Here is a 25,433-nt window from a genome sequence, read left to right on the forward strand (position 1 = left end):
TGACACGGCCTGCAACAAAAACATGCAGACTCTCCTTCACTGCAGCCGAGGTGAGTAAAACATTTAAACGTGTTAACCCTCGCAAGACTGCAGGCCCAGACGGCATCCCCAGCCGCGCCCTCAGAGCATGCGCAGACCAGCTGGCCGGTGTGTTTACGGACATATTCAATCAATCCCTATACCAGTCTGCTGTTCCCACATGCTTCAAGAGGGCCACCATTGTTCCTGTTCCCAAGAAAGCTAAGGTAACTGAGCTAAACGACTACCGCCCCGTAGCACTCACTTCCGTCATCATGAAGTGCTTTGAGAGACTAGTCAAGGACCATATCACCTCCATGGGTCTCGACCCCGCCCTGTGCAACTGGGTACTGGACTTCCTGACGGGCCGCCCCCAGGTCGTGAGGGTAGGCAACAACATCTCCACGCCGCTGATCCTCAACACTGGGGCCCCACAAGGGTGCGTTCTGAGCCCTCTCCTGTACTCCCTGTTCACCCACGACTGCGTGGCCACGCACGCCTCCAACTCAATCATCAAGTTTGCGGACGACACAACAATGGTAGGCTTGATTACCAACAACGACGAGACGGGCCCTCGGAGTGTGGTGTCAGGAAAATAACCTCACACTCAACGTCAACAAAACTAAGGAGATGATTGTGGACTTCAGGAAACAGCAGAGGGAACACCCCCCTATCCACATCGATGGAACAGTAGTAGAGAGGGTAGCAAGTTTTAAGTTCCTCGGCATACACATCACAGACAAACTGAATTGGTCCACTCACACAGACAGCATCGTGAAGGCGCAGCAGTGCCTCTTCAACCTCAGGAGGCTGAAGAAATTTGGCTTGTCACCAAAAGCACTCACAAACTTCTACAGATGCACAATCGAGAGCATCCTGGCGGGCTGTATCACCGCCTGGTACGGCAACTGCTCCGCCCACAACCGTAAGGCTCTCCAGAGGGTAGTGAGGTCTGCACAACGCATCACCGGGGGCAAACTAACAGCCACCACTAACATTGAGCCAGCCACCACTAACATTGAGTGGCTGCTGCCAACACACTGACACTGACTCAACTCCAGCCACTTTAATAATGGGAATTGATGGGAAATGATGTAAAATATATCACTAGCCACTTTAAACAATGCTACCTAATATAATGTTTACATACCCTACATTATTCATCTCATATGCATACGTATATACTGTACTCTATATCATCTACTGCATCCTTATGTAATACATGTATCACTAGCCACTTTAACTATGCCACTTTGTTTACATACTCATCTCATATGTATATACTGTACTCGATACCATCTACTGTATCTTGCCTATGCTGCTCTGTACCATCACTCATTCATATATCTTTATGTACATATTCTTTATCCCCTTACACTGTGTATAAGACAGTAGTTTTGGAATTGTTAGTTAGATTACTTGTTGGTTATTACTGCATTGTCAGAACTAGAAGCACAAGCATTTCGCTACACTCGCATTAACATCTGCTAACCATGTGTATGTGACAAATAACATTTGATTTGATTTGATTTGACACGTTGCAACAGAATGGAAAACTGTGTTTGTGAATGTACATTGAGGTTGTGGAAATTTTAAAAGACAAATAACATTTTCGGTGAATTGACCAACAAGTCGTCACACACAACTTTCATATTCATCTACTGAGAATGATGCAGTACGACAATGGCTTGAAGGATAAAACGTAAGTATTTCTATCTACGCTAAAAATGGAAGAAGCAACGTCAAGTTGTCTCCACGTCTCATGAGCATGGACTCTTTCTTTCCTTCATTGCAATATGACATCAAACTGACGGATGACACTGCAATCGGTGTGTGTTTCCATCATGGAAATCTGTGTGTGTGTGTGTGTGTGTGTGTCAGTGGACAAGCAATACATGTATAAATTGAGTGTACAAAACATTATAAACACCTGCTCTTTCCATGACAGACTGACCAGGTGAATCCAAATGAAAAAGATAGGATCCCTTATTGATGTCACCTGTTAAATCCATTTCAATCAGTGTAGATGAAGGGGAGGAGACAGGTTTAAGAAGGATTTAAGCCTTTAAGACAATTGAGACATGGATTGTGCATGTGCCATTCAGAGGGTGATTAGGCAAGACAAAAGGCACACCGGTTTGCATCAACAACTTCAACGCTGCTGGGTTTTTCACACTCAACAATTTCCCGTGTGTATCAAGAATGGTCCACCAGCCAACTTGACAGAGCTGTGGGAAGCGTTGGACTCAACATGTTCTTAACGTGTATGACGTCCTACACTAACTGGCCATTTACTCAATTTCCTCTGTTGTGACATCCGACGCAACACTGTGTGACACAGACCAGCGAGCGTTGGATGGTTGCTACAGTCAATTATGTGACCACAGCACAGGAAAGAGAAGCAGGAACCTACAGGCAGACACTATGTCTGCTTTGCACGAACGGTCTCAGAGAGATCACTTAGACCCCTTACATCTGTGTGCATGTCTGTTTTTCCATCAATCAATCAAATGTATTTATAAAGCCCTTTTTACATCAGCAGATGTCACAAAGTGCTATACAGAAACCCAGCCTAAAACCCCAAACAGCAAGCAATGCAGATATAGAAGCAGGGTGGCTAGGAAAAACTCCCTAGAAAGGCCAGAACCTAGGAAGAAACCTAGAGAGGAACCAGGCTATGAGGGGTGGCCAGTCCTCTTCTGGCTGTGCCGGGTGGAGATTATAACAGAACATGGCCAAAACGTTCAAACGTTCATAGATGACCAGCAGGATCAAATAATAATAATCACAGTGGTTGTAGAGGGTGCAACAGGTCAGCACCTCAGGAGAAATGTCAGTTGGCTTTTCATAGCCGAGGATTCAGAGTTCGAGACAGCAGGTGCGGAAGAGAGAGTCGAAAACAGCAGGTAGAGAATAAGGTAGCACGTCCGATGAACAGGTCAGGGTTCCATAGCTGCAGGCAGAACAGTTAAAACTGGAGCAGCAGCACAACCAGGTGGACTGGGGACAGCAATGAGTCATCAGGACAGGTAGTCCTGAGGCATGGTCCCAGGGCTTAGGTCCTCCGGGAGGGGAGAGGGAGAATTAAAGGAAGCATACTTACATTCACACAGGACACCGGATAAGACAGGATAACTACTCCAGATATAACAGCCTGACCCTAGCCCCCCCCGACACCTAAACTATTGCAGCATAGGTACTGGAGGCTGAGACAGGAGGGGTCGGGAGACACTGTGGCCCTGTCCAATGATACCCTCGGAAAGGGCCAACCAGGCAGGATATAACCCCATCCACTTTTCCGAAGCACAGCCCCCACACCACTAGAGGGATATCCGCAAACCACCAACTTACTACCCTGAGACAAGGCCGAGTACAGCCCACGAAGATCTCCCCCACGGTACAAACACGATGGGGGCCGCCAACCCGGACAGGAAGATCACGTCAGTGACTCAACCCACTCAAGTGGCGCATCCTTCCTAGGGACGGCATGGAAGAGCATCAGTAAGCCAGTGACTCACCCCTCGTAATAGGGTTAGAGGCAGAGAATCCAAGTGGAGAGAGGGGAGCCGGCCAGGCAGAGACAGCGAGGGCGGTTCGTCGCTCCAGTGCCTTTCCGTTCACCTTCGCACCCCTGGGCCAGACTACACCCAATCATAGGACCTACTGAAGAGATGAGTCTGCGTCTCTCACATGGGTAGGCAGACCATTCCATGAAAATTGAGCTCTATAGGAGAAAGCCCTGCCTCCAGCTGTTTTCTTAGAAATTCTAGGGACAATTAGGAGGCCTGCGTCTTGTGACAGTAGTGTACATGTAGGTATGTACGGCAGGACCAAATCGGAAAGATAGATAGGAGCAAGCCCATGTAATGCTTTGTAGGTTAGCAGTAAAACCTTGAAATCAGCCCTAGCCATGTACGTGTAGTAAATGTGTACAATAGTGTGTGTGTGTGTCACGCACGTGTTTGAATGTCTGTATTCCCATCTATGTATAGTAACTGTGTGTGTGTGTACCTGATATAGTGACCAGGACGTTGAGTCCCTCTAGTACGTCCATCTGTTGGAAGCGGCGTCGGCTGATTAGGGGGTAGACCTTCCCCTGACCGCTACGGTCCAGCAGCATCAGACCACTCTCTGTGCCCACCAGGAGGTTCACTCCTACACACACACACACAGTTTTGCATTTAGATTGCTGTCACCTGGTAGTGAAGACTAATATTACTGTGATAACTACATAGCAGAGATAATTGTGACCACTCACCCCAGAGTGCTGCACACAGGATCTCAGAGTTAAACCTCTTCTTATACTTGCGGATCTCTGGGGTGTCGCTTTGTGGTCGTGTGTTGACAGGGTTCACATTGACCACGGAGCCTTTACGTGACGGGTCCGCCCTCAGTGCCTCTGCCAGCCTAGCGTCGTTCCCAAAAGCTGCAGAGGACAAGGAAGGGATTCAGTTGGAAATACAAACTGATTATGTATTACTACCATATATATTCAGTTTTGTATATTTAGTATACGTTTCTATAAATGTTCTATATTTAGTATACATCTCTATAACGTTTGTTTGGAATAAACGGGTGTTCTCTGGTGTTGCCTCAGAAACTAACACAAGGTTTGTTGACACTGGAGAGAACCCCTCAGATACTGCTGGTCGCCCAATAAGAGGGCTGGGAGCTGGTGGGAGGGGCTTACCCAGGTTATTGAGAGCGGCGCCGGATGGAGAGACCTGGAGGAGGCGTGGATCAATAAAGGGAGTGAAGGAGGAGGAGGACTTGTGCTTCTGCATGCTGTTGCTGGAAGAATGGCTCTAGAGAAGCAGGTAAATAGAATAACATATAGACATATAGAATCATTATGTCATTGACTTACCAGCCAACTCCTAGACCAAGGCTACAATGGCAGCAGTTTGTGTACGTATAAACATGAAACACCATTTCCCATAGCTCCATAAATACCACAAAACAAAAAAATAGAAATACAGAACCAAGAAACTGGGGCAGGTGTAAGGAGCATAGAGAAATCAGGTACAGGAAAAACAATTCACAAAATCACACAGTGAATTAAAGAGAAACAGGCAAAAACAAGAAGTATCTATGGTGGTGGGTAAAACAGATGGAATGTTCAGGTAATAACAAAAGTTGAGGAACAAAAACATATCTCAAGGAATGGCTTTTCATGGTAAAATAATTACCTGTGTTTATTCCTGAAATATGCTATGTTGTAGCCTAGTCCAACGAGGGTTTCTGGAATATGTCTTTAATCATCTGTGACTAAAAGCCACAAATAATAATCTAAATGTGCCTCCGAGGATATGTAAGCCAGCACAAACCTAGTCTAAAAAAAAAAAAGTATAAAAAATAAGAAATTATGTAAAATTTCATAAACTTGGTCAAAATAAAATATTTTTTAGGGGGGAGAAACACCACACCTACAGAGCTTGGAGGAAACTAGAGTAGTTGTTGCACTCAGAAAAGGTGGCCAGAGAGAGATAACCACTAGGTGGCCAGAGAGCAAGAGAACACCACTAGCTGGCAAGAGAGCGAGAGAGAGCACTACCAGGTGGCCAGAGAGAGGGATAACATGACTAGGTGGCCAGAGAGAGAGAGAGAGAGAGAACACACCACTAGGTGGACAGAGAGAGAGAGCGAGAACACCACTAGGTGGCCAGAAAGAGAGAGAGAGAGAGGAAAGAGAGAGAACACCACTAGGTGGCCAGAGAGAGAGAGAGAGAGAGAGAGAGAGAACACCACTAGGTGGCCAGAGAGAGAGAGAGAGAGAGAGAGAGAGAGAGAGAGAGAGAACACCACTAGGTGGCCAGAGAGAGAGAGAGAGAACACCACTAGGTGGCCAGAGAGAGAGAGAGAGAGAACACCACTAGGTGACCAGAGAGAGAGAGAAAACACCACTAGGTGGCCAGAGAGAGAAAACATCATTAGGTGGCCAGAGAGAGAGAGAGACAACACCACTAGGTGGCCAAAGAGAGAGAGAACACCACTAGGTGACCAGAGAGAGAGGGAGAGAACACCACTAGGTGGCCAGAGAGAGAGGGAGAGAACACCACTAGGTGACCAGAGAGAGAGAGAACACCACTAGGTGACCAGAGAGAGAGAGAACACCACTAGGTGACCAGAGAGAGAGGGAGAAAACATCACTAGGTGGCCAGAGAGAGAAAACATCACTAGGTGGCCAGAGAGAGAGAGAGACAACACCACTAGGTGGCCAGAGAGAGAGAGAGAGAACACCACTAGGTGACCAGAGAGAGAGAGAACACCACTAGGTGACCAGAGAGAGAGGGAGAGAACACCACTAGGTGGCCAGAGAGAGAGGGAGAGAACACCACTAGGTGACCAGAGAGAGAGAGAACACCACTAGGTGACCAGAGAGAGAGAGAACACCACTAGGTGACCAGAGAGAGAGGGAGAGAACACCACTAGGTGACCAGAGAGAGAGGGAGAGAACACCACTAGGTGACCAGAGAGAGAGAGAGAGAAACACCACTAGGTGACCAGAGAGAGAGGGAGAGAACACCACTAGGTGGCCAGAGAGAGAGGGAGAGAACACCACTAGGTGACCAGAGAGAGAGAGAACACCACTAGGTGACCAGAGAGAGAGAGAACACCACTAGGTGACCAGAGAGAGAGAGAACACCACTAGGTGACCAGAGAGAGAGAGAACACCACTAGGTGACCAGAGAGAGAGGGAGAGAACACCACTAGGTGACCAGAGAGAGAGAGAGAGAACACCACTAGGTGACCAGAGAGAGAGGGAGAGAACACCACTAGGTGGCCAGAGAGAGAGGGAGAGAACACCACTAGGTGACCAGAGAGAGAGAGAACACCACTAGGTGACCAGAGAGAGAGACAACACCACTAGGTGGCCAGAGAGAGAGAGAGAGAACACCACTAGGTGACCAGAGAGAGAGAGAGAACACCACTAGGTGACCAGAGAGAGAGGGAGAGAACACCACTAGGTGGCCAGAGAGAGAGGGAACACCACTAGGTGACCAGAACACCACTAGGTGACCAGAGAGAGAGAGAACACCACTAGGTGACCAGAGAGAGAGAGAACACCACTAGGTGACCAGAGAGAGAGGGAGAGAACACCACTAGGTGACCAGAGAGAGAGAGAGAGAACACCACTAGGTGACCAGAGAGAGAGGGAGAGAACACCACTAGGTGGCCAGAGAGAGAGGGAGAGAACACCACTAGGTGACCAGAGAGAGAGAGAACACCACTAGGTGACCAGAGAGAGAGAGAACACCACTAGGTGACCAGAGAGAGAGAGAGAGAACACCACTAGGTGACCAGAGAGAGAGGGAGAGAACACCACTAGGTGGCCAGAGAGAGAGGGAGAGAACACCACTAGGTGACCAGAGAGAGAGAGAACACCACTAGGTGACCAGAGAGAGAGAGAACACCACTAGGTGACCAGAGAGAGAGAGAACACCACTAGGTGACCAGAGAGAGAGAAAACACCACTAGGTGACCAGAGAGAGAGAACACCACTAGGTGACCAGAGAGAGAGAGAACACCACTAGGTGACCAGAGAGAGAGAGAACACCACTAGGTGGCCAGAGAGAGAGAGAGACAACACCACTAGGTGGCCAGAGAGAGAGAGAGACAACACCACTAGGTGACCAGAGAGAGAGGGAGAGAACACCACTAGGTGACCAGAGAGAGAGGGAGAGAACACCACTAGGTGACCAGAGAGAGAGAGAACACCACTAGGTGACCAGAGAGAGAGAGAACACCACTAGGTGACCAGAGAGAGAGACAACACCACTAGGTGGCCAGAGAGAGAGAGAGAGAGAACACCACTAGGTGACCAGAGAGAGAGAGAACACCACTAGGTGACCAGAGAGAGAGGGAGAGAACACCACTAGGTGACCAGAGAGAGAGGAGAGAACACCACTAGGTGACCAGAGAGAGAGAGAACACCACTAGGTGACCAGAGAGAGAGAACACCACTAGGTGACCAGAGAGAGGGAGAACACCACTAGGTGACCAGAGAGAGAGGGAGAGAACACCACTAGGTGACCAGAGAGAGAGAGAGAGAACACCACTAGGTGACCAGAGAGAGAGGGGAGAGAACACCACTAGGTGGCCAGAGAGAGAGGGAGAGAACACCACTAGGTGACCAGAGAGAGAGAGAACACCACTAGGTGACCAGAGAGAGAGAACACCACTAGGTGACCAGAGAGAGAGAGAACACCACTAGGTGACCAGAGAGAGAGAAACACCACTAGGTGACCAGAGAGAGAGAACACCACTAGGTGACCAGAGAGAGAGAACACCACTAGGTGACCAGAGAGAGAGAGAACACCACTAGGTGGCCAGAGAGAGAGAGAGACAACACCACTAGGTGGCCAGAGAGAGAGAGAGACAACACCACTAGGTGACCAGAGAGAGAGGGAGAGAACACCACTAGGTGACCAGAGAGAGAGGGAGAGAACACCACTAGGTGACCAGAGAGAGAGAGAACACCACTAGGTGACCAGAGAGAGAGGGAGAGAACACCACTAGGTGACCAGAGAGAGAGAGAGAGAACACCACTAGGTGACCAGAGAGAGAGGGAGAGAACACCACTAGGTGGCCAGAGAGAGAGGGAGAGAACACCACTAGGTGACCAGAGAGAGAGAGAGAACACCACTAGGTGACCAGAGAGAGAGAGAACACCACTAGGTGACCAGAGAGAGAGAGAACACCACTAGGTGACCAGAGAGAGAGAGAGAGAACACCACTAGGTGACCAGAGAGAGAGGGAGAGAACACCACTAGGTGACCAGAGAGAGAGAGAGAACACCACTAGGTGACCAGAGAGAGAGGGAGAGAACACCACTAGGTGGCCAGAGAGAGAGAGAGAACACCACTAGGTGACCAGAGAGAGAGAAACACCACTAGGTGACCAGAGAGAGAGAGAACACCACTAGGTGACCAGAGAGAGAGAGAACACCACTAGGTGACCAGAGAGAGAGAGAACACCACTAGGTGACCAGAGAGAGAGAGAACACCACTAGGTGACCAGAGAGAGAGAACACCACTAGGTGGCCAGAGAGAGACAACACCACTAGGTGGCCAGAGAGAGAGAGAGACAACACCACTAGGTGGCCAGAGAGAGAGAGAGAGAACACCACTAGGTGACCAGAGAGAGAGGGAGAGAACACCACTAGGTGACCAGAGAGAGAGAGAACACCACTAGGTGACCAGAGAGAGAGAGAACACCACTAGGTGACCAGAGAGAGAGAGACAACACCACTAGGTGACCAGAGAGAGAGAGAGACAACACCACTAGGTGACCAGAGAGAGGGAGAGAACACCACTAGGTGACCAGAGAGAGGGAGAGAACACCACTAGGTGACCAGAGAGAGGGAGAGAACACCACTAGGTGACCAGAGAGAGAGAGAACACCACTAGGTGACCAGAGAGAGAGAGAACACCACTAGGTGACCAGAGAGAGAGAGAGACAACACCACTAGGTGACCAGAGAGAGAGAGAACACCACTAGGTGACCAGAGAGAGAGAGAACACCACTAGGTGACCAGAGAGAGAGAGAACACCACTAGGTGACCAGAGAGAGAGAGAGACAACACCACTAGGTGACCAGAGAGAGAGAGAACACCACTAGGTGACCAGAGAGAGAGAGAGACAACACCACTAGGTGACCAGAGAGAGGGAGAGAACACCACTAGGTGACCAGAGAGAGAGAGAACACCACTAGGTGACCAGAGAGAGAGAGAACACCACTAGGTGACCAGAGAGAGAGAGAACACCACTAGGTGGCCAGAGAGAGAAAACATCATTAGGTGGCCAGAGAGAGAGAGACAACACCACTAGGTGGCCAGAGAGAGAGAGACAACCAGTGGCAGTTCTGGGGGGGGGGGGGCAGTGCCCCTGTGACAACAATTTTGGACCCCCTTGTGGCCCCCCTAAATGTGGAGTATGAAATCATTTTTACAAAACTCATTTTTTGCTATCGTTCTTTTTTTTTTTACATCCGTTATTAGACAGTGGCAACGATGACGATTATGAACATGGTCTTTTGCCTGCTAATGCAGTGAAGACAACGATGACAACAATAACGTCTAATGTAACTGACCCCTCTAACAGTACAACTGGCCCCTGCTTGGCCCCCCCAGTTGAAATGGTCTAGAACCGCCACTGGAGAGAACACCACTAGGTGTCGAGAGAGAGAGAGAGAGAGATAGAGAGAGAGAGAAAGAGAGAAAGAGGAGAGAGAGAAAGAGACCACCACTAGGTGGCCAGAGAGAGAACACCACTAGGTGTCCAGAGAGAGAGAGAGAGAGACAACACCACCAGGTGGCCAGAGACAGAGAGAGCACCACCAGATGCAACCAGTTCCTAACAGACCCAGGCCTGAGGGAGGACCATGGGCCAGAAGGAGGCTAAGAGGGACATACCTCCAGTAGCATGCTGAGCTTGTCCAGGGGGCTCTGGGGGGACATTGACATGGTGGGGCTGGTCAGGCTGGAGGAGGAGGGGGAGGAGGAGGCAGAGGAGGAGGGGGAGTGGTGGCTCTGCTGGATCAGGTCAGGCAGGAGGTGAATGTGGCCTGCAAAGCCATTTCTCTCCTGGTGGCCTTGGAGAACGGGGTGGCCCTGGAGGGCAGGGTGAATTAGCCCGGGGCTGGGGACAAAGCCAAGGACAGGGCCTTGACCAGGGCTGGGGACAGGTCGCTTTTTGCTGTCACCTGCACTCTGGAAGTAAGAACAGGGGCACAGTTTGGGTCTAAGTTTCTTTCCCTGAGGAGGAGGGATTCTATTGGCTACTTGTGTTAAGGGAAGGCTAGTCTACTGAAGTAGTCTACTGAAGCTACAGTCCACTACTGTAAGAGACTTCAGACACATTCATTTGGGGATTAAGTGAAAGAGAATTGTCAATAACAGAGACCAACAGTGTAATTTTACTCTATATTATTTCTAGGACTTTAGGACTTTATTGGAGGCATTTTATGATGTTCAATCTGTTGCAGGACTATGCTGTCGTCCAATGGGAGAACCGGTGGTTAATACTGGGAGTGGGTGCATTTCTTCAGGTTAACAAAGCCCTTTCCATTCTAACCCTGACCCATTGGCTTCACCAGCAACACAAAGTAAACAATGAGAGAACAAATAACAAAGCAAGGTCCAACACAATATTAAACACAGTGGATAAACCATAAAAGGACAAATGGTGAAATATCACAATAAAATAACTAAAAGGGTTTACAGTGTGTGACTGATATGTTGTTATAAGAGAGGTGGATGGGGTGGCCTGGGTGTTGGCCTTACCGGTCTGACGATCAGAGTGCCATCTTTACAGGGTGTGACTGATATGTTGTTATAAGAGAGGTGGATGGGGTGGCCTGGGTGTTGGCCTTACCGGTCTGACGATCAGAGTGCCATCTTTACAGTGTGTGACTGATATGTTGTTATCAGAGAGGTGGATGGGGTGGCCTGGGTGTTGGCCTTACCGGTCTGACCATCAGAGTGCCATCTTTACAGTGTGTGACTGATATGTTGTTATAAGAGAGGTGGATGGGGTGGCCTGGGTGTTGGCCTTACCGGTCTGACGATCAGAGTGTCATCTTTACAGGGTGTGACTGATATGTTGTTATAAGAGAGGTGGATGGGGTGGCCTGGGTGTTGGCCTTACCGGTCTGACGATCAGAGTGCCATCTTTACAGTGTGTGACTGATATGTTGTTATAAGAGAGGTGGATGGGGTGGCCTGGGTGTTGGCCTTACCGGTCTGACCATCAGAGTGCCATCTTTACAGTGTGTGACTGATATGTTGTTATAAGAGAGGTGGATGGGGTGGCCTGGGTGTTGGCCTTACCGTTCTGACCATCAGAGTGCCATCTTTACAGGGTGTGACTGATATGTTGTTATAAGAGAGGTGGATGGGGTGGCCTGGGTGTTGGCCTTACCGGTCTGACGATCAGAGTGTCATCTTTACAGTGTGTGACTGATATGTTGTTATAAGAGAGGTGGATGGGGTGGCCTGGGTGTTGGCCTTACCGGTCTGACGATCAGAGTGTCATCTTTACAGTGTGTGACTGATATGTTGTTATAAGAGAGGTGGATGGGGTGGCCTGGGTGTTGGCCTTACCGGTCTGACGATCAGAGTGTCATCCTTACAGTGTGTGACTGATATGTTGTTATAAGAGAGGTGGATGGGGTGGCCTGGGTGTTGGCCTTACCGGTCTGACGATCAGAGTGTCATCTTTACAGGGTTACAGGGTGTGACTGATATGTTGTTATAAGAGAGGTGGATGGGGTGGCCATTGTTATAAGAGAGGTGGATGGGGTGGCCTGGGTGTTGGCCTTACCGGTCTGACGATCAGAGTGTCATCTTTACAGTGTGTGACTGATATGTTGTTATAAGAGAGGTGGATGGGGTGGCCTGGGTGTTGGCCTTACCGGTCTGACGATCAGAGTGCCATCTTTACAGGGTGTGACTGATATGTTGTTATAAGAGAGATGGATGGGGTGGCCTGGGTGTTGGCCTTACCGGTCTGACGATCAGAGTGCCATCTTTACAGTGTGTGACTGATATGTTGTTATAAGAGAGGTGGATGGGGTGGCCTGGGTGTTGGCCTTACCGGTCTGACGATCAGAGTGTCATCTTTACAGGGTGTGACTGATATGTTGTTATAAGAGAGGTGGATGGGGTGGCCTGGGTGTTGGCCTTACCGGTCTGACGATCAGAGTGCCATCTTTACAGGGTGTGACTGATATGTTGTTATAAGAGAGGTGGATGGGGTGGCCTGGGTGTTGGCCTTACCGGTCTGACGATCAGAGTGCCATCTTTACAGTGTGTCACTGATATGTTGTTATAAGAGAGGTGGATGGGGTGGCCTGGGTGTTGGCCTTACCGGTCTGACGATCAGAGTGTCATCTTTACAGTGTGTGACTGATATGTTGTTATAAGAGAGGTGGATGGGGTGGCCTGGGTGTTGGCCTTACCGGTCTGACCATCAGAGTGCCATCTTTACAGTGTGTGACTGATATGTTGTTGTAAGAGAGGTGGATGGGGTGGCCTGGGTGTTGGCCTTACCGGTCTGACGATCAGAGTGCCATCTTTACAGGGTGTGACTGATATGTTGTTATAAGAGAGGTGGATGGGGTGGCCTGGGTGTTGGCCTTACCGGTCTGACCATCAGAGTGCCATCTTTACAGTGTGTGACTGATATGTTGTTGTAAGAGAGGTGGATGGGGTGGCCTGGGTGTTGGCCTTACCGTTCTGACCATCAGAGTGCCATCTTTACAGGGTGTGACTGATATGTTGTTATAAGAGAGGTGGATGGGGTGGCCTGGGTGTTGGCCTTACCGGTCTGACGATCAGAGTGTCATCTTTACAGTGTGTGACTGATATGTTGTTATAAGAGAGGTGGATGGGGTGGCCTGGGTGTTGGCCTTACCGGTCTGACGATCAGAGTGTCATCTTTACAGTGTGTGACTGATATGTTGTTATAAGAGAGGTGGATGGGGTGGCCTGGGTGTTGGCCTTACCGGTCTGACGATCAGAGTGTCATCCTTACAGTGTGTGACTGATATGTTGTTATAAGAGAGGTGGATGGGGTGGCCTGGGTGTTGGCCTTACCGGTCTGACGATCAGAGTGTCATCTTTACAGGGTGTGACTGATATGTTGTTATAAGAGAGGTGGATGGGGTGGCCTGGGTGTTGGCCTTACCGGTCTGACGATCAGAGTGTCATCTTTACAGTGTGTGACTGATATGTTGTTATAAGAGAGGTGGATGGGGTGGCCTGGGTGTTGGCCTTACCGGTCTGACGATCAGAGTGCCATCTTTACAGGGTGTGACTGATATGTTGTTATAAGAGAGGTGGATGGGGTGGCCTGGGTGTTGGCCTTACCGGTCTGACGATCAGAGTGCCATCTTTACAGTGTGTGACTGATATGTTGTTATAAGAGAGGTGGATGGGGTGGCCTGGGTGTTGGCCTTACCGGTCTGACGATCAGAGTGTCATCTTTACAGGGTGTGACTGATATGTTGTTATAAGAGAGGTGGATGGGGTGGCCTGGGTGTTTGCCTTACCGGTCTGACGATCAGAGTGCCATCTTTACAGGGTGTGACTGATATGTTGTTATAAGAGAGGTGGATGGGGTGGCCTGGGTGTTGGCCTTACCGGTCTGACGATCAGAGTGTCATCTTTACAGTGTGTGACTGATATGTTGTTATAAGAGAGGTGGATGGGGTGGCCTGGGTGTTGGCCTTACCGGTCTGACCATCAGAGTGCCATCTTTACAGTGTGTGACTGGTATGTTGTTGTAAGAGAGGTGGATGGGGTGGCCTGGGTGTTGGCCTTACCGGTCTGACGATCAGAGTGCCATCTTTACAGGGTGTGACTGATATGTTGTTATAAGAGGTGGATGGGGTGGCCTGGGTGTTGGCCTTACCGGTCTGACCATCAGAGTGCCATCTTTACAGTGTGTGACTGATATGTTGTTGTAAGAGAGGTGGATGGGGTGGCCTGGGTGTTGGCCTTACCGGTCTGACGATCAGAGTGCCATCTTTACAGGGTGTGACTGATATGTTGTTATAAGAGAGGTGGATGGGGTGGCCTGGGTGTTGGCCTTACCGGTCTGACCATCAGAGTGCCATCTTTACAGTGTGTGACTGATATGTTGTTATAAGAGAGTGGATGGGGTGGCCTGGGTGTTGGCCTTACCGGTCTGACGATCAGAGTGCCATCTTTACAGGGTGTGACTGATATGTTGTTATAAGAGAGGTGGATGGGGTGGCCTGGGTGTTGGCCTTACCGGTCTGACGATCAGAGTGCCATCTTTACAGGGTGTGACTGATATGTTGTTATAAGAGAGGTGGATGGGGTGGCCTGGGTGTTGGCCTTACCGGTCTGACGATCAGAGTGCCATCTTTACAGGGTGTGACTGATATGTTGTTATAAGAGAGGTGGATGGGGTGGCCTGGGTGTTGGCCTTACCGGTCTGACGATCAGAGTGTCATCTTTACAGTGTGTGACTGATATGTTGTTATAAGAGAGGTGGATGGGGTGGCCTGGGTGTTGGCCTTACCGGTCTGACGATCAGAGTGCCATCTTTACAGGGTGTGACTGATATGTTGTTATAAGAGAGTGGATGGGGTGGCCTGGGTGTTGGCCTTACCGGTCTGACGATCAGAGTGCCATCTTTACAGTGTGTGACTGATATGTTGTTATAAGAGAGGTGGATGGGGTGGCCTGGGTGTTGGCCTTACCGGTCTGACGATCAGAGTGTCATCTTTACAGGGTGTGACTGATATGTTGTTATAAGAGAGGTGGATGGGGTGGCCTGGGTGTTTGCCTTACCGGTCTGACGATCAGAGTGCCATCTTTACAGGGTGTGACTGATATGTTGTTATAAGAGAGGTGGATGGGGTGGCCTGGGTGTTGGCCTTACCGGTCTGACGATCAGAGTGTCATCTTTACAGTGTGTGACTGATATGTTGTTATAAGAGAGTGGATGGGGTGGCCTGGGTGTTGGCCTTACCGGTCTGACCATCAGAGTGCCATCTTTACAGTGTGTGACTGGTATGTTGTTGTAAGAGAGGTGGATGGGGTGGCCTGGGTGTTGGCCTTACCGGTCTGACGATCAGAGTGCCATCTTTACAGGGTGTGACTGATATGTTGTTATAAGAGAGGTGGATGGGGTGGCCTGGGTGTTGGCCTTACCGGTCTGACCATCAGAGTGCCATCTTTACAGTGTGTGACTGATATGTTGTTGTAAGAGAGGTGGATGGGGTGGCCTGGGTGTTGGCCTTACCGGTCTGACGATCAGAGTGCCATCTTTACAGGGTGTGACTGATATGTTGTTATAAGAGGTGGATGGGGTGGCCTGGGTGTTGGCCTTACCGGTCTGACCATCAGAGTGCCATCTTTACAGTGTGTGACTGATATGTTGTTATAAGAGAGGTGGATGGGGTGGCCTGGGTGTTGGCCTTACCGGTCTGACGATCAGAGTGCCATCTTTACAGGGTGTGACTGATATGTTGTTATAAGAGAGGTGGATGGGGTGGCCTGGGTGTTGGCCTTACCGGTCTGACGATCAGAGTGCCATCTTTACAGGGTGTGACTGATATGTTGTTATAAGAGAGGTGGATGGGGTGGCCTGGGTGTTGGCCTTACCGGTCTGACGATCAGAGTGCCATCTTTACAGTGTGTCACTGATATGTTGTTATAAGAGAGGTGGATGGGGTGGCCTGGGTGTTGGCCTTACCGGTCTGACGATCAGAGTGTCATCTTTACAGTGTGTGACTGATATGTTGTTATAAGAGGTGGATGGGGTGGCCTGGGTGTTGGCCTTACCGGTCTGACCATCAGAGTGCCATCTTTACAGTGTGTGACTGGTATGTTGTTGTAAGAGAGGTGGATGGGGTGGCCTGGGTGTTGGCCTTACCGGTCTGACGATCAGAGTGCCATCTTTACAGGGTGTGACTGATATGTTGTTATAAGAGAGGTGGATGGGGTGGCCTGGGTGTTGGCCTTACCGGTCTGACCATCAGAGTGCCATCTTTACAGTGTGTGACTGATATGTTGTTGTAAGAGAGGTGGATGGGGTGGCCTGGGTGTTGGCCTTACCGGTCTGACGATCAGAGTGCCATCTTTACAGGGTGTGACTGATATGTTGTTATAAGAGAGTTGGATGGGGTGGCCTGGGTGTTGGCCTTACCGGTCTGACCATCAGAGTGCCATCTTTACAGTGTGTGACTGATATGTTGTTATAAGAGAGGTGGATGGGGTGGCCTGGGTGTTGGCCTTACCGGTCTGACGATCAGAGTGCCATCTTTACAGGGTGTGACTGATATGTTGTTATAAGAGAGGTGGATGGGGTGGCCTGGGTGTTGGCCTTACCGGTCTGACGATCAGAGTGTCATCTTTACAGGGTGTGACTGATATGTTGTTATAAGAGAGGTGGATGGGGTGGCCTGGGTGTTGGCCTTACCGGTCTGACGATCAGAGTGTCATCTTTACAGTGTGTGACTGATATGTTGTTATAAGAGAGGTGGATGGGGTGGCCTGGGTGTTGGCCTTACCGGTCTGACGATCAGAGTGTCATCTTTACAGGGTGTGACTGATATGTTGTTATAAGAGAGGTGGATGGGGTGGCCTGGGTGTTGGCCTTACCGGTCTGACCATCAGAGTGCCATCTTTACAGGGTGTGACTGATATGTTGTTATAAGAGAGGTGGATGGGGTGGCCTGGGTGTTGGCCTTACCGGTCTGACGATCAGAGTGTCATCTTTACAGTGTGTGACTGATATGTTGTTATAAGAGAGGTGGATGGGGTGGCCTGGGTGTTGGCCTTACCGGTCTGACGATCAGAGTGTCATCTTTACAGGGTGTGACTGATATGTTGTTATAAGAGAGGTGGATGGGGTGGCCTGGGTGTTGGCCTTACCGGTCTGACGATCAGAGTGCCATCTTTACAGGGTGTGACTGATATGTTGTTATAAGAGAGTGGATGGGGTGGCCTGGGTGTTGGCCTTACCGGTCTGACGATCAGAGTGCCATCTTTACAGTGTGTCACTGATATGTTGTTATAAGAGAGGTGGATGGGGTGGCCTGGGTGTTGGCCTTACCGGTCTGACGATCAGAGTGTCATCTTTACAGTGTGTGACTGATATGTTGTTATAAGAGAGGTGGATGGGGTGGCCTGGGTGTTGGCCTTACCGGTCTGACCATCAGAGTGCCATCTTTACAGTGTGTGACTGATATGTTGTTGTAAGAGAGGTGGATGGGGTGGCCTGGGTGTTGGCCTTACCGGTCTGACGATCAGAGTGCCATCTTTACAGGGTGTGACTGATATGTTGTTATAAGAGAGGTGGATGGGGTGGCCTGGGTGTTGGCCTTACCGGTCTGACCATCAGAGTGCCATCTTTACAGTGTGTGACTGATATGTTGTTATAAGAGAGGTGGATGGGGTGGCCTGGGTGTTGGCCTTACCGGTCTGACGATCAGAGTGTCATCTTTACAGTGTGTGACTGATATGTTGTTATAAGAGAGGTGGATGGGGTGGCCTGGGTGTTGGCCTTACCGGTCTGACGATCAGAGTGCCATCTTTACAGGGTGTGACTGATATGTTGTTATAAGAGAGGTGGATGGGGTGGCCTGGGTGTTGGCCTTACCGGTCTGACGATCAGAGTGCCATCTTTACAGTGTGTGACTGATATGTTGTTATAAGAGAGGTGGATGGGGTGGCCTGGGTGTTGGCCTTACCGGTCTGACGATCAGAGTGTCATCTTTACAGGGTGTGACTGATATGTTGTTATAAGAGAGGTGGATGGGGTGGCCTGGGTGTTTGCCTTACCGGTCTGACGATCAGAGTGCCATCTTTACAGGGTGTGACTGATATGTTGTTATAAGAGAGTGGATGGGGTGGCCTGGGTGTTGGCCTTACCGGTCTGACGATCAGAGTGCCATCTTTACAGTGTGTCACTGATATGTTGTTATAAGAGAGGTGGATGGGGTGGCCTGGGTGTTGGCCTTACCGGTCTGACGATCAGAGTGTCATCTTTACAGTGTGTGACTGATATGTTGTTATAAGAGAGTGGATGGGGTGGCCTGGGTGTTGGCCTTACCGGTCTGACCATCAGAGTGCCATCTTTACAGTGTGTGACTGGTATGTTGTTGTAAGAGAGGTGGATGGGGTGGCCTGGGTGTTGGCCTTACCGGTCTGACGATCAGAGTGCCATCTTTACAGGGTGTGACTGATATGTTGTTATAAGAGAGGTGGATGGGGTGGCCTGGGTGTTGGCCTTACCGGTCTGACCATCAGAGTGCCATCTTTACAGTGTGTGACTGATATGTTGTTGTAAGAGAGGTGGATGGGGTGGCCTGGGTGTTGGCCTTACCGGTCTGACGATCAGAGTGCCATCTTTACAGGGTGTGACTGATATGTTGTTATAAGAGAGGTGGATGGGGTGGCCTGGGTGTTGGCCTTACCGGTCTGACCATCAGAGTGCCATCTTTACAGTGTGTGACTGATATGTTGTTATAAGAGAGGTGGATGGGGTGGCCTGGGTGTTGGCCTTACCGGTCTGACGATCAGAGTGCCATCTTTACAGGGTGTGACTGATATGTTGTTATAAGAGAGGTGGATGGGGTGGCCTGGGTGTTGGCCTTACCGGTCTGACGATCAGAGTGTCATCTTTACAGGGTGTGACTGATATGTTGTTATAAGAGAGGTGGATGGGGTGGCCTGGGTGTTGGCCTTACCGGTCTGACGATCAGAGTGTCATCTTTACAGTGTGTGACTGATATGTTGTTATAAGAGAGGTGGATGGGGTGGCCTGGGTGTTGGCCTTACCGGTCTGACGATCAGAGTGTCATCTTTACAGGGTGTGACTGATATGTTGTTATAAGAGAGGTGGATGGGGTGGCCTGGGTGTTGGCCTTACCGGTCTGACGATCAGAGTGTCATCTTTACAGTGTGTGACTGATATGTTGTTATTAAGAGGTGGATGGGGTGGCCTGGGTGTTGGCCTTACCGGTCTGACGATCAGAGTGTCATCTTTACAGGTGTGACTGATATGTTGTTATAAGAGAGGTGGATGGGGTGGCCTGGGTGTTGGCCTTACCGTTCTGACCATCAGAGTGCCATCTTTACAGGGTGTGACTGATATGTTGTTATAAGAGAGGTGGATGGGGTGGCCTGGGTGTTGGCCTTACCGGTCTGACGATCAGAGTGCCATCTTTACAGTGTGTGACTGATATGTTTTTATAAGAGAGGTGGATGGGGTAGCCTGGGTGTTGGCCTTACCGGTCTGACGATCAGAGTGCCATCTTTACAGTGTGTGACTGATATGTTGTTATAAGAGAGGTGGATGGGGTGGCCTGGGTGTTGGCCTTACCGGTCTGACGATCAGAGTGTCATCTTTACAGGGTGTGACTGATATGTTGTTATAAGAGAGGTGGATGGGGTGGCCTGGGTGTTGGCCTTACCGGTCTGACGATCAGAGTGCCATCTTTACAGGGTGTGACTGATATGTTGTTATAAGAGAGGTGGATGGGGTGGCCTGGGTGTTGGCCTTACCGGTCTGACGATCAGAGTGCCATCTTTACAGGGTGTGACTGATATGTTCTTATAAGAGGTGGATGGGGTGGCCTGGGTGTTGGCCTTACCGGTCTGACGATCAGAGTGCCATCTTTACAGGGTGTGACTGATATGTTGTTATAAGAGAGGTGGATGGGGTGGCCTGGGTGTTGGCCTTACCGGTCTGACCATCAGAGTGCCATCTTTACAGTGTGTGACTGATATGTTGTTATAAGAGAGGTGGATGGGGTGGCCTGGGTGTTGGCCTTACCGGTCTGACGATCAGAGTGTCATCTTTACAGTGTGTGACTGATATGTTGTTATAATAGAGGTGGATGGGGTGGCCTGGGTGTTGGCCTTACCGGTCTGACGATCAGAGTGCCATCTTTACAGTGTGTGACTGATATGTTGTTATAAGAGAGGTGGATGGGGTGGCCTGGGTGTTGGCCTTACGGTCTGACGATCAGAGTGTCATCTTTACAGGGTGTGACTGATATGTTGTTATAAGAGAGGTGGATGGGGTGGCCTGGGTGTTGGCCTTACCGGTCTGACGATCAGAGTGCCATCTTTACAGGGTGTGACTGATATGTTGTTATAAGAGAGGTGGATGGGGTGGCCTGGGTGTTGGCCTTACCGGTCTGACCATCAGAGTGCCATCTTTACAGTGTGTGACTGATATGTTGTTATAAGAGAGGTGGATGGGGTGGCCTGGGTGTTGGCCTTACCGGTCTGACCATCAGAGTGCCATCTTTACAGGATGTGACTGATATGTTGTTATAAGAGAGGTGGATGGGGTGGCCTGGGTGTTGGCCTTACCGGTCTGACCATCAGAGTGTCATCTTTACAGTGTGTGACTGATATGTTGTTATAAGAGAGGTGGATGGGGTGGCCTGGGTGTTGGCCTTACCGGTCTGACGATCAGAGTGTCATCTTTACAGGGTGTGACTGATATGTTGTTATCAGAGAGGTGGATGGGGTGGCCTGGGTGTTGGCCTTACCGGTCTGACGATCAGAGTGTCATCTTTACAGTGTGTGACTGATATGTTGTTATAAGAGAGGTGGATGGGGTGGCCTGGGTGTTGGCCTTACCGGTCTGACCATCAGAGTGCCATCTTTACAGTGTGTGACTGATATGTTGTTATAAGAGAGGTGGATGGGGTGGCCTGGGTGTTGGCCTTATCTTTGGTCTGATATGATCAGAGTGTCATCTTTACAGGTGTGACTGATATGTTGTTATAAGAGAGGTGGATGGGGTGGCCTGGGTGTTGGCCTTACCGGTCTGACGATCAGAGTGCCATCTTTACAGGGTGTGACTGATATGTTCTTATAAGAGAGGTGGATGGGGTGGCCTGGGTGTTGGCCTTACCGGTCTGACGATCAGAGTGCCATCTTTACAGGGTGTGACTGATATGTTGTTATAAGAGAGGTGGATGGGGTGGCCTGGGTGTTGGCCTTACCGGTCTGACCATCAGAGTGCCATCTTTACAGTGTGTGACTGATATGTTGTTATAAGAGAGGTGGATGGGGTGGCCTGGGTGTTGGCCTTACCGGTCTGACGATCAGAGTGTCATCTTTACAGTGTGTGACTGATATGTTGTTATAAGAGAGGTGGATGGGGTGGCCTGGGTGTTGGCCTTACCGGTCTGACGATCAGAGTGCCATCTTTACAGTGTGTGACTGATATGTTGTTATAAGAGAGGTGGATGGGGTGGCCTGGGTGTTGGCCTTACCGGTCTGACGATCAGAGTGTCATCTTTACAGGGTGTGACTGATATGTTGTTATAAGAGAGGTGGATGGGGTGGCCTGGGTGTTGGCCTTACCGGTCTGACGATCAGAGTGCCATCTTTACAGGGTGTGACTGATATGTTGTTATAAGAGAGGTGGATGGGGTGGCCTGGGTGTTGGCCTTACCGGTCTGACCATCAGAGTGCCATCTTTACAGTGTGTGACTGATATGTTGTTATAAGAGAGGTGGATGGGGTGGCCTGGGTGTTGGCCTTACCGGTCTGACCATCAGAGTGCCATCTTTACAGGGTGTGACTGATATGTTGTTATAAGAGAGGTGGATGGGGTGGCCTGGGTGTTGGCCTTACCGGTCTGACCATCAGAGTGTCATCTTTACAGTGTGTGACTGATATGTTGTTATAAGAGAGGTGGATGGGGTGGCCTGGGTGTTGGCCTTACCGGTCTGACGATCAGAGTGCCATCTTTACAGGGTGTGGTTTTAGCGTCACTCTCGCCCTCCTCGTGAACGATCATAGTCTTCACTGACTCCGTCTCACCGTTGCTCAGCCTCGAAGAGCTGGAGGAGGAGGCATAAACAGAGAATCAGGAAGAGATTGTTCTAATCACATTCATTTTCCTTCACACGCTCAAATGTCATTGCAATATGATGTCATTGTGAGTAGGGATAGGGTTGGGGTTCAGGTACAGGTCCTCCAATACGTACACAGCCCGAGAGTCCTCTGGTCCTGAGGTAGACTCCTCCCCCCCCTCCTGGTCTACCTCTTCATCATCATCCTCATCTGTGGTGCCTGACTCTTCACTGGATGAGGAGTAGTCCGTCACCTTGTGGGGGCGTGGAACATCCTCCACTGCACGCAGCTCTTTGGCCAGTGCCGTCAGGTCCTAGAAAGGAGGGTGGGGGTCAGAGGTTAGAGGTCAAATTCGGTTTCCTTCCTCATCTCTCTCTCTTTCAGTCTCTCTCTCTCTCTCTCTTTTTAGCTCTCGTTTTCCGGGTTGTGGATTTGTTGCCGGGTCATTCGCAGGGTTAAATGCAGGAGACAGGATGCAGGAAGCTGCTTGGGGAGGAAGTGAAGTCACAGGTGCTCCAGCCAATGAGGAGTGGGCCAGTGAGTAGCAAAGCCAACAGGAGATGAGAAAAGAGATTTTTATATTTAACTAGGCAAGTCAGTTAAGAACAAATCCTTATTTTCAATGATGGCCTAGGAACAGTGGGTTAACTGCCTTGTTCAGGGGCAAAACAACAGATTTTTACCTTGTCAGCTCGGGGTACCCGCTAGGGTACCTGCCGCCACATGAGTAATAACACACTGCTGCCATAATTCCAATCTGTCCACAAGGCTGGAAGAGGTTAGTGAGTCATCAGATGACAAGACCAGACCCGAGCATACAAGGAAGGAAGGGGCTGCAAGCATGAGAGAGATTGAATGATCCAATAGAAAGAAATATAAGAAGTATGGGGGAGGAGACGTTAAAAGGAGCATGAGTAAAATAGCACCAATCAGGAGAGAGGCAAGTCATTAGTACAGAACCCTTCAGCCAATGAGATTGTCAGTACAAACACGCTCTATTTCACTCTAGCTTACCATTTCACCCTACAGAATTCACATGAGTACCAGTAATCCACAGCGCAAAGGGCGAAAGACAAAAATAACTATGTCAGATCATTGTAAAACCATCATTCCCACTCAAAACTGTTATTTCCACCGCTTTTTGAATTGTCACAACACTTGGTCTCGTTCAACACCAGTTAGTACACTAGCTAGTACACTAGTCAGCTAGTCCAACAGTTTTACAGGGGTAAGATCTCACCACCGGTTGGTTAGGTCTGACCAATTCCTTCCTCTCCTCTGGGGTTTTCCCAGCATGCTCTGGGCGCTGAAGGGGTGAACCCTCAGACTTTGATGACGCTGAGAGGGGGACAGCGGGGATACCGGTCAGTAAACTAAAGAGCTATGTGCAGATTTTTATTGTGGTGTATTCAATGGCTAATGTACTCTAATGAATCATATACTGTAATCCAATGCTGCAATGTGGTGCTAAATGTATTATCATTTGATTACCAATAATTGTGTACTTTGTATACAATAGTTATGTGTGTGTTTCTTGAGAGTGTGTATGTGAGGAACTCCTCATGAGACTATGCATGTGTGTGCGCGTGTGTGTATCAGGGGAACATAAGACTCACAGCGGGCTCTGAATCTCTCCCCTGAGCCGCTGTGAGAGCTGGAGTTACTGGAGCCAGAGGAACTGCCAGTACTACCACTACTACCACTGCCTGGCCTGGGGACCAGCTTCTCCACCCGCTCCCACAGCAGACGCGGCTCCGCTGCAGCACTGTGGAGAGAGATTATAGACACACATACTTTACATATAGGCAAAATATATACAATACCAGTCAAAACTTTGGACACACCTACTCATTCAAGGGTTTTAAGTTATTTGTACTATTTTCTACATTGTAGTATAATGGTAAAGACGTCAAAACAATGAAATGGCACATTTGGAATCATGTAGTAACCAAAAAAGTGTTAAACAAATCAAAATATCTCATATTTTATATTCTTGAAAGTAGCCACCCTTTGCCTTGATGACAGCTTTCACACTCTTGGCATTCTCTCAACCAGCTTCATCTGGAATGCTTTTCCAACAGTCTTGAAGGAGATCCCACCAATACTGAGCACTTGTTGGCTGCTTTTCCGTCACTCTGCGGTCCAACTCATTGTTGAAAAACAAATGATAGTCCGGCTAAGCACAAACCAGATGGGATGGTGTATCGCTGCAGAATGCCTTGAATTCAAATAAATCACCAACAATGTCATCAGCAAAGCACCCCCACACCATCACACCTCCTCCTCCATGCTTCACAGTGGGAACCACACATGCGGAGATCATCCGTTCACCTACTCTGAGTCTCAATAAGACACTGCGGTTGGAACCAAAAATCTCTCATTTGGACTCATCAAACCAAAGGACAGGTTTCCACCAGTCTGATGTCCGTTGCTCGTGTTTATTGACCCAAGCGTCTTCTTATTATTGGTGTCCTTTAGTAGTGGTTTCTTTGCAGCAATTCGACCATGAAGACCTGATTCTCACAGTCTCCTCTGAAGAGATGATGTTGAGATGTGTCTGTTACTTGAACTCTCTGAAGTATTTATTTTGGCTGCAATCTGAGGTGCAGTTAACTCTAATGAACTTATCCTCTGCAGTAGAGGTAAATCTGGGTCTTCCTTTCCTGTGGTGGTCCTCTTGAGAGCCAGTTTCCTCATAGAGCTTGATGGGTTTTGCAACTGCACTTGAAGAAACTTTCAAAGTTTTTGAAATTTTCCGTAATTACTGACCTTCATGTCTTAAAGTATTGATGGACTGTCGTTTCTCTTTGCTTATTTGAACTGTTCTTGCCATAATATGGACTTAGTCTTTAACCAAATAGGGCTATTCTCTGTATACCACCCCTACCTTGTCACAACACAACTGATTGGCTCAAACGCATTAAGAAGGAAAGAAAATTCACAAATTAACAATTAAAAAAGCACACCTGTTAATTGAAATGCATTCCAGGTGACTACCTCATGAAGCTGGTTGAGAGAATGTCAAGAGTGTGCAGATCTGTTATCAATGCAAAGG

The 25,433-nt window shown here is 49.2% G+C and overlaps 1 protein-coding gene across 8 annotated transcripts in view; it reads right to left on the reverse strand.

The window, feature by feature from the left end:
- map4k4 (mitogen-activated protein kinase kinase kinase kinase 4) overlaps nucleotides 1-25,433 on the reverse strand; it is a 119,849-nt gene that overhangs the window by 11,892 nt on the left and 82,524 nt on the right. For 4 of the 8 annotated variants that reach the window (XM_065013881.1, XM_065013877.1, XM_065013879.1 and 1 more), the window contains 8 exons: nucleotides 23,995-24,143; nucleotides 23,619-23,716; nucleotides 22,513-22,691; nucleotides 22,248-22,365; nucleotides 10,433-10,729; nucleotides 4,709-4,823; nucleotides 4,277-4,444; nucleotides 4,030-4,173 (listed from right to left, as the gene is read on the reverse strand). In XM_065013881.1, the coding sequence (XP_064869953.1) occupies nucleotides 4,030-4,173; nucleotides 4,277-4,444; nucleotides 4,709-4,823; nucleotides 10,433-10,729; nucleotides 22,248-22,365; nucleotides 22,513-22,691; nucleotides 23,619-23,716; nucleotides 23,995-24,143 (1,268 nt within the window). The remainder of the gene's footprint in view (nucleotides 1-4,029; nucleotides 4,174-4,276; nucleotides 4,445-4,708; nucleotides 4,824-10,432; nucleotides 10,730-22,247; nucleotides 22,366-22,512; nucleotides 22,692-23,618; nucleotides 23,717-23,994; nucleotides 24,144-25,433) is intronic. The other 4 variants (XM_065013882.1, XM_065013883.1, XM_065013886.1 and 1 more) reach the window with 2 other exon arrangements.

Source organism: Oncorhynchus nerka, linkage group LG3 (assembly GCF_034236695.1).
Source record: "Oncorhynchus nerka isolate Pitt River linkage group LG3, Oner_Uvic_2.0, whole genome shotgun sequence".
NCBI lineage: Eukaryota > Metazoa > Chordata > Actinopteri > Salmoniformes > Salmonidae > Oncorhynchus > Oncorhynchus nerka.